Source organism: Humulus lupulus, chromosome X, assembly GCF_963169125.1.
Source record: "Humulus lupulus chromosome X, drHumLupu1.1, whole genome shotgun sequence".
Taxonomy (NCBI): domain Eukaryota; kingdom Viridiplantae; phylum Streptophyta; class Magnoliopsida; order Rosales; family Cannabaceae; genus Humulus; species Humulus lupulus.
In genome coordinates, this window is record NC_084802.1 from 194,382,962 (window position 1) to 194,403,496 (window position 20,535).

The 20,535-nt window shown below is 33.9% G+C and overlaps 1 protein-coding gene across 1 annotated transcript; it reads left to right on the top strand.

Annotated features, from left to right (window-relative positions):
• The first annotated feature begins 15,559 nt into the window (after positions 1-15,559).
• LOC133806571 (uncharacterized) lies at positions 15,560-17,518 on the top strand. Its single transcript, XM_062244660.1, has one exon. It carries the CDS (start codon positions 15,560-15,562, stop codon positions 17,516-17,518), a length of 1,959 nt encoding a protein of 652 aa, XP_062100644.1.
• The last annotated feature ends 3,017 nt before the right edge of the window (positions 17,519-20,535 follow it).

Below are 20,535 nucleotides of genomic sequence, written 5' to 3' on the forward strand. Positions count from 1 at the left end.
TATTAATATGTTGACTTCCCAATTTTTAGTGATAATTGAAATCAATCTAATTACCTTTTTTAAAACATTATACTTCCTTTAAGCTTTCTTTAATTCAAAAATATAGATTTTCCTTCACTTCAATAGTATAACTTCAAAGCATTAGTTGTGAATCAATTTAATGAAACTACAAAAAAAAATCAAATAATGTTATTTCAAAAGCAAAATATAGTATTTTTGTTCTAAGTATTGGATGTGAACAATTTAATGACACATCTTAATAAAAGAATACTATGTTTTTGCACAATTAAGAACCAAGTAAAATGTGTTCTAACAATCTAAAATACATGATATTATAGATGAAAGAAATATTTAGAAGAAGAAAAATCATAAACTTTATTGCTCATTTTGGGAGGTCAACATAAAATAAACACTATATAGTTATATCTTGGTTCATCCTCCACCTTAATAATTTTAAGTGGATTAGAAACCCATAACTATTAAAAACAAAATAAAAATTACAACATAAATAGGAAAATTTGGAGGAGGAACCTCCAAATTATTCCTCTAAAAATACATAAAAACTAATCTAAGAAAAGAAAAAGATGGAGAGAATAGAGAGATGGAAGAAGTGGTGTAAGAGAAGGTGTGCTTGAAATGGTGAAATGAGACTCCTATTTATAGATAAATTCTTTGGTAAATGATAACACTCCTATTGGTCTAAAAAAAAGCACATGGATTGATGACATGGCATTGTCAAGAATTGGATTGGGCCTTTCATTTTGGGCTTGATTTCTTCATTTCTTTATACCAACATTTTATCAACATTTCATTTGCCCCAACAAATACACCTACATAAAGAAATTAAACACACATAAATTAGTAACAACATAATTAAACAAAATAAATACAAAAAATAAATAAAAATACATAAAATCAAAATAAAACTAATAAATTCAAAATTACTTAAAAAATTGATAAATTAATTTAAAACTCAAGAACTAAGCAACAATTGACTTATAAAATGTGGTAAAATAACTCTATTTTGTAGAGTTATCAGAAGTATGGGGGCCTTAGTAGTGGGAACGACATACTGGACCCAACCCTCTACCATACAAGCCCAATTGTTAAGGCTCATTTGCCTGAGTTGAACTTAATTGTATAGGTTCATTATAATAGTTAAACCTAAATATTGATTAGCAACAAATTAATTCTTATTTAATTGAATTTGTTTCAATGTGACACTTTAGAATTAATAGAAGATTATAGTACTTTGGTTTTAAAAATTTATTTTTTACAATTTTTTTGGAGAACCATAGTCATTAATTTTCGAAAAATTAATAATAAAAATACTATTTTTATAATGAGCATATTTTAAGAACTATATTCGATCTCCACCGTTGGTTTAACAAGGTCAATAACTTAATGGGGCCTCGAGACGCTTTGATTCGTCCCTCTACGGAATGTGTTCATTAGTTATTTTGACAAGGTTAGATTTTGAAAGATTAGGTCAAATTCTACTAGACTCACCCCTACGGTGACTACTAAGACTAAATCTATTGATTATCGAAATCATCGGTCTAGCTCATAAAATAAGAGATTTTGTTTTCTTATTTTGATCGAATAGTAGGTTGTTAATAATGGTGTCCATTATTAAATGAGTTTACAACTCTATTTAACTAATGATATTTTTTACTCTTGCCAACCGGGACAACGATATCATAGAATAGTAAAAAATCTAAAGAATTAGAGATATGATTATTTTGGTATTTTTTTTTTCCATATCTTACATATTTATGGTATATGTTGTGTTATTTCTTGAAATTAGAGTGAATAGAAGTTTTATTGAGCAAAAGTGATTGATTTTAAGTATGTCTGTGTCTGCTCCCATCCTTTCTCAACTTTTGATGGGGAAACTCACTGGAGAAAACTTCCTTAACTGGAAGCAGAACATCAACATAGTGTTGATTAGTGACAACTCCAAGTTCGTCATGACTAAGGAATCCCCAGAACGAGCACCGTCTCCAACCGTTTGTGATCAACTCAACTATGGTTTGACGCATCTTATGAACGAGCTTCAAACTTTCAAGTCTATCATGGGTGGACCAAGTAAGGGAGGGGAAAATAAGACTACTTCTACTGCTGTTGATCCAGCTAAGGCTAAAGCTAACCAAGCTTCGTCTTCGAAAGCTAGAAACAAGAGGAAAGACCCCAAGCCTGGAAATGCTACAAAGAAGAGTGCACTACCTAGTGCACATATGCGTAAGGAGAAGAAAAAGAAAAACAACAAAGGTAAAGGTAAGTGTTTTCACTACAAAGAGAAGGATAATTGGAAACAAGATTGCCCTAAGTTTCTAGCAGGGAAAAACAAAGGTAATGATTATAGTTCATATATCTTAGAAACATGTGTTTTAGAGAATGATAAATTCGTTTGGATTATTGATTCTGGATTTACTAACCATGTTTGTAACTCTTTACAACTTCTTGAATCATGGGAGGAAGTGGATGAAGGCGACTTAATGCTTAGAGTTGGGAACGGAGCGTTCGTTACGGTCCAAGCTAGAGGAAGAGCTCGCCTAAAGTTCATAAATAAATATTTAATCTTGAAAGAGGTATTTTTTATTCTGGATTTCTGTAGAAATTTAATTTCAGCTTCCATGTTGCAATTAGAACAATTTGTTATTACTTTCACAAGTTCTAATATATCTATATCTTTCAATTGATCACAATTGTGTATTGCATGTTTGGAAAACAAGCTCTATATTTTGCGACCTAATGAACCCCTCGCTCTTAACAATGATTTATTCAAAGTAGCTAAACCTAGGACCAATAAACGTCAAAAGACCGATAACGATAACATGGCGTATTTATGGCATTTGAGACTAGGTCACATTGGCTATGATAGAATTGAAAGACTTACAAAGGATGGTCCTTTGAGGGAACTTACCTTAGGTGAATTACCTGTATATGAATCTTGTTTAGAAGGCAAACTGATCAAGTGTCAATTCTCTGCAAAGGGTGATAGGGCTAAAGACCCACTTGGAATTATTCATTCAGATGTTTGTGGACCTTTGAATGTACAAGCCAGGGGTGGTTTTGAGTATTTCGTCACTTTCATTGACGATTACTCTAGATACTAATGTCTTTACCTAGTGCATAGGAAATCAGAAACATTTTCAAAGTTTCAGGAATTCCTAGCTATGGCTCAAAACCAATTAGGTAAAACATTAAAGATCTTGCGATCTGATAGGGGTGGAGAATATTTGGATATGCAGTTCCAAGATCATTTAACTGAACTTGAGATTTTATCACAACTTACTGCTCTGGGTACTCCGCCACAAAATGGTGTAGCGGAATGTCGGAACAGAGCTTTATTGGAAATGGTTAGATGCATGCTTAGTTACTCAACTCTGCCAACTTCATTTTGGGGACATGCAATTGAAACTGCAAACGAAATTCTAAATTTCGTACCATCCAAATCAATCCCCAAAACACCTTTAGAATGCTGAAATGTTCGTGAACCTAGCTTACGTCATTTTAGAATCTGGGGGAGTCCCACCCACGTCCTGAGGAAAAAGGACGGAAAGCTAGAAACGCGAACCGAAGTTTTCATGTTTGTTGGCTATCCTAAAGGCACCCGGGGTGGACTTTTCTATAGTCATTCATAAAAGAAAGTATTTACTTCTATGAATGCTACTTTTCTGGAACATGACTATGTCCAAAACTTCAAACCGTGCATCAAAGTAATTTTTAGAGGAGATGGTTGAAGAATTGACTCCAACCAATGTTCCATCGTCATCAACGCAGGTTGATGATGAAATTCCCACTCTTCATGTCCAACCGACGCAAGTCGATTTAAATGTAGAAAGTACCATTGTTCCTGAGCAAACAACCACGGAGCCTCATTGAAGTGGGAGGGTTTCTAGGAACCTAGTTCCTTATGGTTTGGATGGTGAAACCAATATGGTTGTTGGTGACACTGGTGATGATGAACTGTTGTCTTTCAAACAGGCAATGGCTAGCCCTGAAAATGAACTATGTCTCGAAGCCATGCAACAGGAAATGGAGTCCATGTACTCAAATTTCATCTAGGATCTTGTGGAAGCACCTAGTGACTTTAGGGCCATTGGGTGCAAGTGAATCTACAAGAAGAAACAAGGTGTTGATGGAAATATCAAAACTTATAAAGCTCGATTAGTGGCAAAGGGTTATACCCAAAGAGAAGGCGTGGACTATAAGGAAACTTTTAGTCCGGTAGCCATGCTCAAGTCCATTCGCATCCTCCTATCCATAACAGGTGCTCTCGACTATGAGATCTGGCAAATGGACGTCAAGACAACTTTTCTTGATGGGAAACTTGACGAAGTCATTTATATGGATCATCCAGAAGGATATATTGTAGCTGGACAAGAAGGAAAAGTTTGCAAGTTGAATAGGTCCATTTATGGACTTAAGCAAGCTTCATGTTCCCGGAATCTTAGGTTTGATGAAATAATCAAAACATATGGCTTTGAACAAAATATTGACGAGCCTTGTGTTTACCAACTGAAGGCAAATCAAATATGTAGACGATATCTTACTCATTGGAAACAATGATAAGAAATTATCAGATGTGAAGAATTGACTGAGCACTCAATTCCAGATGAAGGATTTGGGTGAAGCAAGTTATGTTATAGGTATCCAGATCATCAGGGATAGAAAGAACAGAATCTTAGCTCTATCTCAAGCAGCTTACATAGATAAAGTGCTTGAACATTTTTCAATGACAAATTCCAAGAAAGGACGTTTGTCGTCTCGCCATGGAATTCATCTTTCAAAGAAGCAGTTTCCCCAGACTTCTGAAGAGGAAGATGCAATGAGAAAAGTTCCTTTCGCATCGGCACTTGAAAGTCTGATGTATGTTATGTTGTGTACTAGACCAGATATTTGCTATGTAGTGGGAGTAGTGAGCAGGTATCAGTCAAACCCAGGACCAAAACATTGGATAGCAGTTAAGCATATTTTGAAGTATTTCAAAAGGATTAGTGATTATATGTTAGTCTACAAGGGTGGTGTTTTAAACCTTGTAGGCTACACCGAATCAGATTTCAGACTGATGTCGATGATAGGAAGTCTACTTCTGTAATGGTGTTTACTCTTGGGGGTGGAGTTGTGATATGGAGAAGCATAAAGCAGTATGCGATCTCAGATTCCACCATGGAGGCTGAGTACATAGCTGCGTCTGAAGTAGCTAAGGAAATAGTTTGGGTAAAGAAGTTTCATTCAGATCTTGGTGTTATTCCAGATATGGATAAACCTCTTGTATTATTTTGTGACAATACAGGAGCGATAGCCAACTCGAAAGAACCTCGAAGTCACAAGAGGAGTTAGCATATAGAAAGGAAGTATCACATAATTCGAGAATATGTGGCCAGGGGAGATGTGAAGGTTATGAAGATTGCATCTGAAAACAATCTTACGGATCCGTTTACAAAGACATTTCCAGAAGCTACATTTGATAAACATATCAAGCAAATGGGATTAGTAGAATTAATGCATTAGTTTCAATTAGTGCAAGTGGGAGTTTGTTGGGGTTTTATGCCCTAATTAAAACTCAATTTCTTTGTAATCTCATTTTATTATCAATAAAAGAATATAAATCAGCTTTTGACTTGGTCAATCACTTTGCGCACATGTTTTATATTCATGATTATTTGTTTAATATAAAATTCTATTAAATCCCGAGCATATAACTAATCGTATTTATAGTGACGTAATCACTGTGGAATAAAAATATGATTATATGTTCAAAATAAGTTAGTCCTAAGATTAGTCAGTGCACAATATTTACACTGACTTGCCAATCTATGTTATGTTCTACTTACACATCACAATGTTATATTCTTTCCAGAACATTAGCAAAGTAGATAAGATCAGATGTATTTGTTACATCGGACTGGACCGATATTTACACTAGATAGGATAAGTAAACATACCGTTATTATCTATTCTAGTCATATCATATAGTTGACCATAGGTCAATTCAATCTCAATTCTGAGTGGTTAGTATTCTAACTGATTGCATTATTTGAGTTCTTTGACTTGTTCGTTACTAGCTTACCCTACGGACTAGCCCATACTTACATTTTGGGAACTCAGTAGTATAATTGAGTGGGAGTGTTAATCATAGATATGAACATCTATAACTTCTGATGAAAAAGTAAAACGATGGTTTCCTTTTAGTTTGGTTCAAGGTGCTAAATGATAGAGATCTCATTTCAGTAATTAATATTAGTTTACCAAAATATCATTTACAAGGAAATAAGAGTTTTAATGATAAAATAGAATGAGAGGTAAAACGATATTTTAGTCCCATCTCATTGTAGACCATCTATAGAGGATTGAGTGACAATTATGGTTGTAACAATGGATAACTAATAACGTATATATATTGCTTATAGATCGTTCTATGAATTCAAGAGTGCAATTCTGAGTCTTTAGTAGAGTCACGAGGAATTAATAAGTTAGTAAATTTATTTGTTAAAGTTATGATAACTTATTGGATCTTGATTTCATAGGCCCATGGTTCCCACTGTACCTTGAATAAAATCATCTAGATAGTCTCATTTAATTGATTTAATTATCAAAGTTGATCAGGTCAATTTTGGATAGTTTCACAGAGTTATACAATTTAGAGAAGAAAAGAGATTTTAGTGCAGATTTATTAATTAAGACAAATTGGTGTCTAAATTAATAAATAAGTTTAAATCCAGGTTCAAATTATAAATAATTAATTTGATAAGGGATTTAAATAATTATTTAATTAATTAAATCAATAGAAAATAATACAGACCTTGATTTTAAGTCCAATGGGCTTATAATTAAATGAGAAATTTCACGGGCCTAAAGCCCATGAGAATTTTGACCTAATGGCTAATATTATCTATTATTTTATTGATTTTTTAATTAAAATAAATGACCTAATTGAGCTTATAAAAGGAATTCTAAGTGAGATTTGAAAAGAATGATTGAGAAGATCTGACAGAAGATCTATTCTTGATGCTATAGGTTTTAGATTCTCTCTCTAGCCAAAGTCATTTTCTAAGCCTCAATATTCTCTTATATTCTTCTTCTCTTTGTATCTATCTCATGTGTTGAGAATTGTCCACTTTAGTCTAGGTGATTCTAAGGATACTTTGGAAGACTATGAAGAAAATTGAAGATCGGTTCAATTTCTTGGTGATACTCTGCGACAGAAAGGATTCAAGGGTTAGAGAAATTGAAGGAATAACTCATGCATTCCGCTGCGTATAATGTAAGTGTTCTTATCATTGTCTCTGTTTAAATTCAATTATAGAAACATGTTCTAGGTTGTCTTATATTAACATGTTTAATATATGATTTACATGAAAATATTAACATGTTCAAATTATAAGTTTTCCCAACAGAAACTCAATTAAGCGCCAAGCTTGTTTTGCTAATAACACTTGATTTAAGTGAATGAAGCTTCTAAATCCTAAACCACCTTGTGACTTTGCCCAACAAAGATAGGTCTAGGTTTTCCAATGAATCGAATTACCACTGGTCATTGAGCCCCACCAAAATCTGGCCATTAAACATTCGATTTAGCTGCAAAGTGTGAATGGTAGATGAAAACAACTCATGGCATAGGTAGGGATAGATTGAACAACAACTTTCAAGAGGACATATTTGCCACCAATAGAAAACAATTGTTCTTTCCAAGAGTTAAGTAGCTTCCAAACGATCCTTAATTCCCTCAAAGAATTGCACTTTGTCTCTGCCTGAAAAGGACGGTAAACCCAAATATCGTTCATGAGAAGGTTGTATGAGCATGCCAAAGGTCTGCTAGAAGAGACGATGATCAGATGTACTTGTACTTGGAGAAAAAGATAAGAGACTTTTGTCTGTGTTGATGGACTGTCTTGTAGCACTGCTATAATAGTCAAGTGATCTTTTAATGGCATGAGCCAAACGAGGTGTAGCTCTAAAAAATAGTATGATATCATCAACGAAAAAAAGATGAGAAATTGATGGAGCCGAGCGTGATACTTGTAGCCCTTTTAGATCACTAATGAGTTCTTCATATTGTAGTAGCCTTGATAATCCTTCAGTGCAAAAGAAAAATAAGTAGGGCGATAAGGGATCACCTTGTTGAAGTTCGCGTTGAGGTACAAGCTGACCATGGACCTCACCATTCAACAGAAAAGAATATGAGACAGAGCGCAAACACCAAAAAATAAGTTGCACTATGGTTGTCCTAAGTCCCATTTTAAGCATCTCTTGTTAAATGAAGGTCCACTCCACTTTGTCAAAGGCTTTGCTCATGTCCAATTTAATAGCAGCATACCCCTTTCAACCACACTTCCTATTCTTAAGTGGGTGTAACAATTCAAAAGCAATGAGAACATTATCTGTGATCAACCTCTGAGATATAAATGCACTTTGAGATTCAAAAATCACTAAGAAGAGAAAAGGCTGTATACGGAGGACTATTGTCTTGGAGATAAGTTTATATAAAACATTACAGAGACTTAATCACCGAAAGTGAGTCATTAAGAGAGGCTTCTTCACTTTAGGGGTAAGAGTGATCAATGTTTCATTGAGCAAAAAAGGATCCTGGTCACGATTAAGAACATCCAAGACTGTTGTAGTAATTAGTTCACCATCAAAGGGCAAATGAGTAAGCTGACAGTGGTTTAAGGTATCACCTGAAAGTATCAATTTGGGCTTGACAACGTAGTGGCCCCCAAGTTTGTCTCTATGAGAGAGAATCTCATTGAAATCTCCAAGAACAAGCCAGAGAGACATAGGTGACACATCAAAGCACCTCTTCAAAACTGCCCATGTGTGTGAACGCATACTTGTTCGAGGATGTCCATAGAAGCCAGTGAAATGATAAGGACCTTCATCACACCCAATGTAACAATCAATATGGTTCATTGAATAACTATTAGTAGATACATTTACAGTAGACTTCCATAACAACATAAGGCCTCCATCGAGACCATTCCTAGGGACTTATATAATTACGAAACTTAGTAATACAACCAGACTTAAGTTTTTTTGTCCATAATAAATAATACAGAGGGATATTTCTGAGAACTAAGCAAGCGGAGATGTCGGAATGCAATCGGGTTCCCTAATCCACTAGCATTCCAGCTTAAAACATTCATGGTGAATGGTGGGGTTGCAGAGCAACCACTGCTGAATGTCCAGACTGATGCAAAGCAGGATCTGATGGAGTCTCAGAAACCTGGTGAGCATGGTTAATGTTAGGTGATGTTGATGGGCTAGACTTAGACCGACCAGTGGAAGTAGAGCAACATCGCTTGAGAACACCGCATAGTGAATCAGAGTCTACTTGGCGCTTAAACAAGCGGTTAGATGAACAATTCTCCTTATTTGGCCTGTAAGAGGTGTCAAGGAATAGAAAATTCCTTCTTGGTTTTGGTTACGTGAATAACACTCTGCATAACATAATTAGTTAGAATATTTTGTACACTGTGATTGCGTGGTCCCAAAATTCTGTTAAAATCTTTTTGTGTATGATTGTTAGAATATTCCTTTTACCTTTTTTTTACAGCTGTAATGAGCCAACGACTCTCCCTTACCTCATGTACAAATATTGTCTATATATAGTACAGAGTAGCTCCTTGTTCATTGAGCTGAGATTTATTCATTGCTACATTACTCCTTTGCTCTCCTTTTATATTTCATCTTGGTATCACAGAGCCAGGTTGGGCCGCCGCATATGTTGATCAGTGAAACCACCCCACCAGCCCATGGAGATTCAAACAAATATCCTACTGCAATAGGAGGTTCCCATGCTGCAGACTCCACTGTTCTCAGCGCCAGAGGCAGTCGTGACATTGCTTCAGCTTCTCAGCTCCCCAGTCCTTACCCACAACATTTTAGCACACTCAACCAGCCATTTTCTCTCAAACTTGACCGCAACAATTTTACTTCGTGGAAAACTATGGTCTCTACAGGGTATTTAACAGGTACTAAAATGTGTCCTCCTGAATTTGTCTCTACAGGTATAACCACAGGGGAAAGAGGATCTGAAACAGAAACATAGATGAATCCTGATTATGAACACTGGATTATCAATGATCAGCTGCTCATGGGCTGGTTATACAGTTCAATGTCTGAAGCCATAGCCACAGAGGTAATGAGCTCCTCTTCAGCAGCTGGACTATGGCGTGCTCTTGAAAGTCTCTATGGAGCTTACTCAAAATCCAAGATGGATGAAACAAGAACTCTCATTCAAACAACAAGGAAGGGTTCTATGAGCATGGCTGAGTATCTTAGACAGAAGAAAAATTGGTCTGACATCCTAGCTTTGGCTGGAGATCCATATCGTGAAGCACATCTTGTGGCAAATGTTCTCTCAAGACTTGATGCGGAGTACATCTCCATCATTATTCAGATTGAGGCTCAAACTCACACTACATGGCAAGAACTCCAGGACCTCCTGCTGAGTTTTGAGAGCAAAATTGAAAGGCTACAAACCATGACTGCTACCCACAATATCCTCGGTTTTGTCTCAACACCTCAAGCTAACTTAGCCACCAAAACTGCCTCCTCTGGTCGTGGTCGGGGCTTTTACTCTACTCAAAATTTCAGCGGTAGCAATAGCCGTCCCTAAGGCGGTCGTGGAGGAAACGAAGGCAGATCTTCTCGTGGTAGAGGAAGGAAAAATGTATCAAGACCAACCTGTCAAGTATGTGGAAAATATGGTCATTTAGCAGCTGTTTCGCTACAATCAATGTGATGATAACTACATGGGCGTTGATCCAAATGTTAATCAGTCTCAGCCTAAACACAATCCGAATGCCTTCATTGCTACACTAGAGATTGTGAATAGCGATGTGTGGTTTGCTGACAGTGGTGCTAGTAACCACATTACCTCAGATGTATCCACCCTGAACCAGAAAGAAGAATATGGTGGTAAAGCAACAGTCACAGTTGGTAATGGTAACAAACTTACTCTATGTCATATTGGTAGTGGTTATTTGCAAGCTAATTATGGCAAACATTTGCATTTAAAAGAAATCTTACATGTGCCTAACATAGCTAAAAACCCTATCAGTGTGTCCAAACTTACTGCCGATAATAACATACTCATTGGGTTTTATTTTGATTTGTGTTTAGTGAAGGACAAAACAACAAAGAAGGTGATGCTCCACGGGGTGCTTAAGGATGGACTCTATCAGCTTAACTCACCATCATCACACTTGGGTTCTTCCTTCAAATCAAATAGTAGCACACCTTTTTCTTTCTCTAGTCTAGCTGTAGTTTCTAATGTCAATGTAAATCAGTCCATGACTGATAAATCTTTACTTTCCAAAATAGATGTGTGGCACCAAAGGTTGGGTCACCCTTCATCTAAAGTCTAGAGTCAAGTCCTGGAGTCTACTGATGTACAACTTTCCAAAATGAAATAAAAAGTTTTTGTGATGCCTGTCAATATGGCAAAGCACATGCACTGCCTTTTAAATCCTCTCTATGTTGCATAATAAGCTGCTTATCATTGAACTCATAGGTTGCATAAGAATGCTTATAAAGTTGCTTTAATTTACATGAGGTTGATTTGGATGTTGTTTTGGTTGCTTTGTCAATTTGATAAATAATTCAAAAAGAAAAAAGAAAAACACTTGGATCAACCTCTTGGATGCAACCTCATATGCAAAAATTGACATAGATGAAAAATAACTTTCACTCATTTCTACTATTGTGCCCTTTCACAAACACACTCTTTAATTGTTCTATTAACGAAGAATAACTTCCACTCATTTCTTACTAGTGTGTCATTTCACAAACACACCATTCAATTGATCAATTCAACCAAATATTATCTTCTCGATAGACTCAGTTGTTGTGTAGCTAAAGAATATGCTCTTCTTATAAAGAAAAATATCAACCAATATGCTTTGACTTTTCCCTTGAGGCTATGACATCAATTAACAACAAAAGTTAGAATACTAAAATGGGGACTCAAGGAGACCCAACAACTTTATTCAACCAACCAATAAATATTCTAGTTAAGAAGGGAAGATTGGCGAACATAGAAAAATTGCCAATAAAATAATGTTTAAGAAATACTCAAAAACTGAGACATGGTGTGAATTGATATATGTAAAATACTCTGTTTATGACTTCTTGAAGCAAAAGTAATTTTTTTTATAAGACTAAGCTTTCTAAAACAAACATTAAAAGTAGTTTCAAAGAACAAAACGAGATTACCCAATACGCACCATTGAAATCACCGACAATCCCAACAAATATATATATATATATAATAATTCAAAGCTTATAATTAACTATGCTGAATAACACAACAGAATGAAAAAGAGTATGGTTCAAAATTTCCATAAATTGGAGGATAGTAGGCTTTATAAAGATAGATAAACATAGAAGAACCAATGACGAGGTAGAGAGAAGAAGAATAAGTAAAATAAAAATAAATAAAATATATAAATCGTATATTTGAAAATAAACATTTATAAAAATAAAAAGGAAAAAAATGTAATGTAAAACTGAAAAAAAACATGGTAACTAAACGTATATACAACAATTTCCAAAAAAAAACAAAAATCATATAATATAAATGTAAGTTTATTGTATTTTGATAAATTTATATTTGAGATTATATTAAATATTTATATTTAATTATTTATTTTATCAAGAATTTTTTTAATTTATTTTTTCAAAAACTTTAATTCCTAAATTTTTAATAAATGAGAAATACAATTTTAATTTTTCGTGAAATGATGTAAAAATCTAGAAATATATAAAGTGTAATTATAAATAAAGACATTTTTTAGTTTACGGAATGATGTATGTATATATAAATTTATGGAGTGTAAATAGAACTCCCCACAAACTTTATTTTACTATTTTCTATAAAAAAAAATTTATAACTACATCTGTATGTATAGTTCTATATTAGGTTTTAATTGTATACTCTATTATATATATATATAAACATAATAAAAATATGATAAAATTATGCACCTTTAAAACTTAGAAAATTAAAATTTTAAAAATTAATTAAAAAGTTCAATAAATTTACTTTTATATTATATGATTTTTCTAATGATTTTTTTGTTGTGTTTAAATAAATGAAAAAAATGTAGAATTTTAATTTTATTAGAAAAGAGGTCACTAATTAAGCCTAACATTTTATAAATAGAATTAAATATTTAAATTTTAATTATTTTACTTAAAAAATTAATGTGTACTAATTATTTTTATTTTTTTAAACAAAAGTGGTGTTTATATATATATTTTATATAAAAAGTGTGTTGATAACGAAAATTCTTAATTTTAACGATTTGTTTTGTTAATTTTAACGGAATATTCTAAATATTTAACAGAATATACTTTTAAAACTATTTAAAAATAGATATTTAATAATTATATCAATATATAAAATATCATTATTATAATAATATTTAATATAAGAGTACATATATAATACTTATATTAATATAAATTCAAATATTATAAAATATCACTATTATAATAATATATAATATAAAACTAGATATTTATATTAATATAAATTTAAATTTTATAAAATATTATTATGATAATAATACATAATTCTAATTTTTTACTAGTTATATTAATATGAATTTAAATATTATAAAATATTATTATTATAATAATATTTAATACTTATATTAATATAAGTTTAAATATTATAAAATATCATTATAATAATAATATATAATACATAATCTTAATTTTATTAAAAAAATATCATTTATATTTAAAAAGCTTATCATATTATATATAAATATTAAAAGTATAAACAATGTTTTACTTTAATTTTTCATTTAATATGTTTATGTCATTTTTTTTATATATAATATTATTTATTTATTTAAAATTTATATGACAATGATACAAATTTAATAAAAATAATTACTAAATTCTACAGAAAAAACTAAACAAACATGCATTTATGTTATTTGTATCTAATAATATATATATATCTTTGACTGTAATTATAACAGCCCATTCTTATTATTGTTAAAATAACAACATTTTGAATATCCAATAAAAATTAAACATATTGAATAATACTAAAAAAAAGAATAAATATTTAATTATACAGAAAAAAATGAAAGAAAGAAAGAAAGAAAGAAAAAACTAACAAAACTGTATTGCAAAATTTGAACGCTTTAGATGCACTCTCAAAAGTCAAAACTCTGCATTGTTGCCCAAAAGGTCAAGAAAAACTTGAAGTATATCCCTATAAAGCCTGGCTGCCCAGAGTTGTTGAAGCTTGTAAATGAACCTAATTGAATATATGCTAGCACTAAATGTACCATGTGAGAAGTTAAGATTCAAAGCCGATATGAAAATGACATCTAAGGAGTCATCAATTTTATTTTATGTATAATAACGAAGTCTATTTTAAGTGATTAAGGTTGTCATTTGTCCGTACTCATAAAATTGATTGCGAAAGGCCGCCCAATCATTGCTAAGTAAGCAATACATGTTGCCACCCCAGAATTTATATAAATATATAATGCATCAAAACTCTTGTAATCATCATAACATATTAGCTATATTCTATTAACCAAACAATTTATTTTAAAGTGTGGCTAACAGGCACAATGTTGTCTAATATCCTTTGACAATATATTATTATTATTATTGTAATTAAGTATTAGTTCTCATATATTTTATGGACACATTTAAATTTACAGTGATGCACTTTTTTTTTATGCATTATCATAGTGAATTATATATATTTTTTTACACAAGTAGATTAGATATGACCTTAGTTTTTATTACATCACAGTATTTGTTGTACTCACCGCGAATTTCCGATATATTTTTTAGGAAATTTTTAATAATTTTAGACACTAAAATTAAGGTTTCAGACTTCTAGTACCACCACATGTGCAATGATATTCTGTTTGAATCTTTATTCAAATATTATAAATTATTAAGAATTTTTTGATAATATGTAAGGGTCTATAATAATTATGATAAACACTATCGTGTAAAAAAACTATTATAATTTGTCCATGTGTATGAACTAGAGCATGCACTATAACATTAATTCACCACTATAATTAAAATAGTGTTCCGCTTCTATGATGCCATATAGCATATATGCTTCTATCATTAAAGTATATACTTTTTATGATAAACATGGAATAAAAAAGTTAATCCAATCACATAATTTAACACTATTTATATTTATATAAATATAATTAAATGAAATGGCTGGAGAAAGGTGTCTCGTCAATCGTCGCGTACGGCATGGTAAGTTGTGAAACGTGAATATAAACACCAACAATGCGACACCTCTCTACATATCGAAGTGGGATATTCTTGTGGAATATCTCTTTATTCCCACTGTTAGTTTTCGTAATCTCCACTTAGGAGAATATCAAATGCTACCCTATCCCTTGATCGAACCTTAATCTAATAATATTTATGAATATAAATGATTGTTGTAACTCGTATGATTGTATCTATAAAATGGCCCAATTCGAAAGTACGGCCATTCACTTATGAAATCCACCTTTGACCAGATATAACAAATTTAAACGGCATGAACTACGAGAACTACGACCCTTCTTTTCCTGACCAACATGTGGTCGACCTTTACCTCCCAATATGGGCCAACCTCCCCGCTTTCCGGTCCAAACCCGCTTTTATTTGGGTTGAAGATGACTCACCTGATGGTACTCCTCCAACGACATCGCTTCTCACTTATTTTCAACTCAATAACTCTGTTCAGTCAATCTCCTCCCAACTCCTCGTTCCATTACAAAGAGGCGAAACTGTCGTCGTTTTATGCTCGCCAGGACTCGAACTCGTGGAATTCATATTCGGTTGCCAAAGAGCTGGCCTTTTAACCGTACCCATTTCCCCACCAGACCCTACTTCATTCCCCAAAGAAAACTGCCACCACCTTATACGAGTCTTGTCTCAAACCAAACCTAAAGCCGCAATAGCTCACCAAACTTATATCACTAAAGTCCACAACTTCATCTCCTCTTCCACTTCTAAACTTGCAAGCTTGTTAAAAAACCTAACGTGGATCTCAACCAAAGATGTCAAGCGCTCCAAAATGACTTCTTTGAAGTTTGATTCTTTGACGTATCAGGGGTGTAATGCGGAAGAGGTATATTTGGTTCAGTACACTTCAGGTACGACTGGGATACCAAAACCGGTTCTGGTCACGGCTGGTTCGGCTGCTCACAACGTTAGGACAGCTAGAAGAGCTTATGATCTTCACCCCAACAGTGTCATCGTGTCGTGGCTGCCTCAGTACCATGATTGCGGTCTTATGTTTTTGTTGTTAACAATAGTCTCGGGAGCGACTTGCGTTTTAACCTCGCCTATGTCATTTGTAAAAAGGCCAAAGTTTTGGCTAGATCTTATCTATCGTTTCAACGCTTCTTGCACTCCAGTTCCATCGTTCGCTTTGCCACTTGTCATCAAGCGTGGAAATGTAGAAGAAGGTCGAACCTCTTCAACCATTAACCTAAGGAGCTTGAGAAACTTAATCATCATAAACGAGCCAATTTACAAGTCAACCGTAGAAGAGTTTGTTAACATGTTTAGGCCTTTTGGTTTAAACCCTTCTTCTATTTCTCCATCTTATGGCTTAGCCGAGAATTGCACCTTTGTATCAACTTCATGGGAACCGTCATCATCATCCGGTCATCACGATTATCAAAAGGCTCCATCTTTCCCCAACTATCCAACTCACAACAAGCTCTTGCCAAGCGCAAAACTTGCTCCTCTCGGAAAATCCAATGATGAACTCCAAGACATGGAAATTGTAATTGTAAATGAAGAAACGTTGGAGCCAGTTGAGGACGGAACCGAAGGAGAAATTCTTGTATCTTCACCGAGCAACGCCTCCGGCTACCTTGGGCACCCGTCCTTAACACATGAGGTGTTTCATGGGAGACTAAGCAATAGGGTAGGCAGGTGTTTTGTTAGAACCGGCGATAGAGGCATTGTCAAAGGGAAAGAGAGGTTTCTCTTCGTTACCGGTCGATGTCTTGATGTTATCAAATTAAGAAATGGCAAGGAAATTCATCCACATCATATCGAAACTTCGGCTTACAAAACTTGTTCTAAGTTTCTTAGAGGAGGCTGCCTAGCTGCTTTTAAAGTTGGAGAGGTGATAGCTCTCGTGGGAGAGGTTATAATAAGGTTAAGTGATGAAAGGGAGAATAGTCGTGTTTTGATGAGAATATGTGAAGGACTGAGAGAAGGTGTAATGAAAGTTAATGAGGGAATTGAAGTTGGTTTAGTGGTATTAGTGAAGAGTGGATGCGTACCTAAAACTACTTCGGGAAAAGTACAAAGGTGGGCGACTAAGCAAAAACTCATTGGGGGAGGAATGAGCGTGGTGATGGAGATGTCGTTTGGTGGGGAAGGAAATAGAGGAGTATTGGAGGGAAAGGAAATTGTTAAGGAAAGTTGGGAGGAAGCTTTTGATCTCTCCTTGTCAAGTCCTTCAAATCGTCTATTGTTGATGTCTTTTTTGTGACACCTTTTTTTTTGGGAGGTTACGAAATACTTGGTTATGATAATCTGCTCGATTATGATATTATAATTGTTAATTTGGTTTGGTGTATGAATAATAAACGCTGTCTTTTGAGATCTAGTCTAAATAATATATATAAATTGTCCTATTCATGTTATGAAAATGAGAATTAGATTTCATCGTCTAGCTATTAATTTTTTCCAAACAACACACAAAAAGCTACACAACTTTTACTTTTAATTCATCATTATAGTGTGGTCCACTTTGGAACCTAACGTCCCAATTAATTGCTACTAAAATATTCAAACTAAACAGAACAAAAAAGAATTTTACATGGGAGTATTCCTTGGGTAATTGAGGGAAGACTCACGGATAAGTGATATATTTGCAAAATTCAAATACAAAACTACACAAGATGTGATAGGTTAGGGAGTGCTTTGGATTGGTTGGTATCTTTCTAATAATATTTTCAAACAAGAACTATGATATTTTAAAAATATCATTAAGTTATATTTGTCTAATATAAATTTGAATATGGTATATTTCTAAAAATTTATGAAAAAAATGAATTTTGTTAATTCTACAACTAATCTACGATATTTTGTAAAAAAGATTTTTTTTAGTATAGTTTAGTTATACAGATTGCACATCAAACCCGTAACACTCACCCAGCTCGTACTCGGTGAACCCAAAACCCACCCAAATCAGCAACATTTTAGATTAAGCCCACCCAACTCTTCTACACAATGGATCCAGCTCATATACTACTTTCACGAAACCCGAAAGTACTACAAAGTGATAAACTTAGTTATTTTCGCTGCCAATTACCAAACCCGTACAATTACACATTATTTACCCGCCTCTACCATTTCTCCCTCATTTTCCTTGGCTAACTTTGATTTTTTATCCTTAGCAGATTTTGACATTTTGTTATGGGTGTATGGGTTTTATGCATTTGGGTTTAGATTATAGTTCTAGTTGAACTATAACAACTAGTGATGGCTAACTTTGTGTTCAAAATTTGTAGTTTTCTTTTTCTTCTTGATATTATCTCATGGGTTTATGCCAAGCATCTCTTTATGGTTTTTTTGAATATCTGGAGACATATGATTTTGGTTTTGTTAGGGAATTCACCTTCCTCACACCAGCTTCATCTACAATCACAAAATCAACAAACCAGTAGACACAACATGCACAAATTCAATAGGAAAATCAGCAAGAAAAACACAATAAAATCAACACCAAGAATTATAGAGGTTCAACCCAAATAACTTGAGCCTACATCCTCTTTGAACTCCCATTGGGATGTTCTTCTCTGCACTATGAAACAACAATGAAGATTACAACTTGTCACCACTAGAGAACTTCTACACTTGAAGGATTACAATGCCTTGAACCCAAGCAAAACCCCAAGTACACTTGACCATGTACAAAGAAATCTCTCACCCAAGACCTAAGTGTTTCTCTCTCAAGCTCTCTCTCTTTCTCTCTCTGAAATATCTCATATTTTACAAAATGAAATCTGTTCTCATCTCACACCTAAACAACCGAGATAATAAGACTTATTTATAGGGGGTTTTACAACTGTCATCTAACTTAAAAAAATACCAGAAATAAACGCAAACTCATCTGGCGAAATGGTAGACAAGACTGGAAGAAAAAACGTAACTTTGTTGATGTGTATTGATGTTTAATGCAGACCAAATATTCTAACAAATTTCCACCTTGGTCTTCATTAAACATGGATTGCAGAGATAAACATAACTTCCCAAGGATCCCAGTTCAGCCATCAACTATCATCCATGATCAATTCCGAGCAAGCTTAGGTAGTAGTTAAACTTGCTCAATGGCAATATCTTAGTTCCAACATCAGCGGGGTTCTCTTCTGTGGGAAATTTTTCGGCATTGATTACACCTTCAGTAACCTTGTCACGAATAAAGTGATACTTGATCTCCACATGCTTAGTCCGGTCATGAAATACTGGATTCTTACACAAATGTATGGCACTTTGACTATCTGGAAAAATTGTAGCTTTTCCTTTGAACACTTGTAGCTCCTTTAGAAGACCTTGAATCCAAATACCTTCTTTGATTGCTTCAGTAGCAGCCATGCACTCAGCTTTAGTAGTTGAAAGTGCAACTACAGATTGTAGTTGAGACTTCCAACTCACACAATTCCCACTTACTAGAAAGTAATAGGCTGTAGTAGACTTTCTAGTGTCTCGGTCTCTAGCATAATCCGAGTCTACAAACCCACTGATTTCCACCTGATTATGATGCCGCTTATACACCAACCCATGTCTAGTAGTATTAATCAAATAACGCAGCAACCACTTCATAGCATCTCAATGAATTCTTCCGGGATTTGCCATGTATCTACTTAGAGCACTAATCGAGTGTGATAAATCAGGCCTAGTGCAAATCATTAGATACATTATAGGTCCAACAGCATTAGAATAAGGTACCTTGGCCTTATCTTCCCTTTCAAACTCAGTTTTAGGACAATCAACATTTGTAAGCTGATATTGACTTGCCAATGGCTGTTTGACAGCTTTAGCACCCTTCATAGAAAACCTTTTTAGAACCTTTTCAACATAAGACTTTTGACTGATGAAGATGGTATGCTGATCCCCATTTCTCTTGATCTCCATACCTAAAATCTTTGTAGCCATGCCCAAATCCTTCATTTCAAATTCTGTTTTGAGAAGAGCCTTCAATTTATTTAGCTTGTCCCTTTTGACACTAATCAGCAACATATCATCCACATACAACAGTAGATACTCAACATCTTTGAATTGTTGTCCTTTGAAGTAGAGGCAAGGATCGTAGTAGCTTCTTTGAAAACCATGCTTTATCATGAACCCATCAAAACGTTTATACCACTGCCGAGGTGATTGCTTGAGGCCATACAATGATCTTTTGAGCAAACAAACTTTATCTTGGCCTTTGAACATCTCAAACCCAATTGGTTGCTCCATGTAAATAGTCTCTTCTAAGTCACCATGTAAAAATGCAGTTTT

Coding starts and splice junctions, on each gene's coding strand:
- LOC133806571 (XM_062244660.1), top strand. CDS start 15,560: ATGAACTACGAGAACTACGACCCTTCTTTTCCTGACCAACATGTGGTC.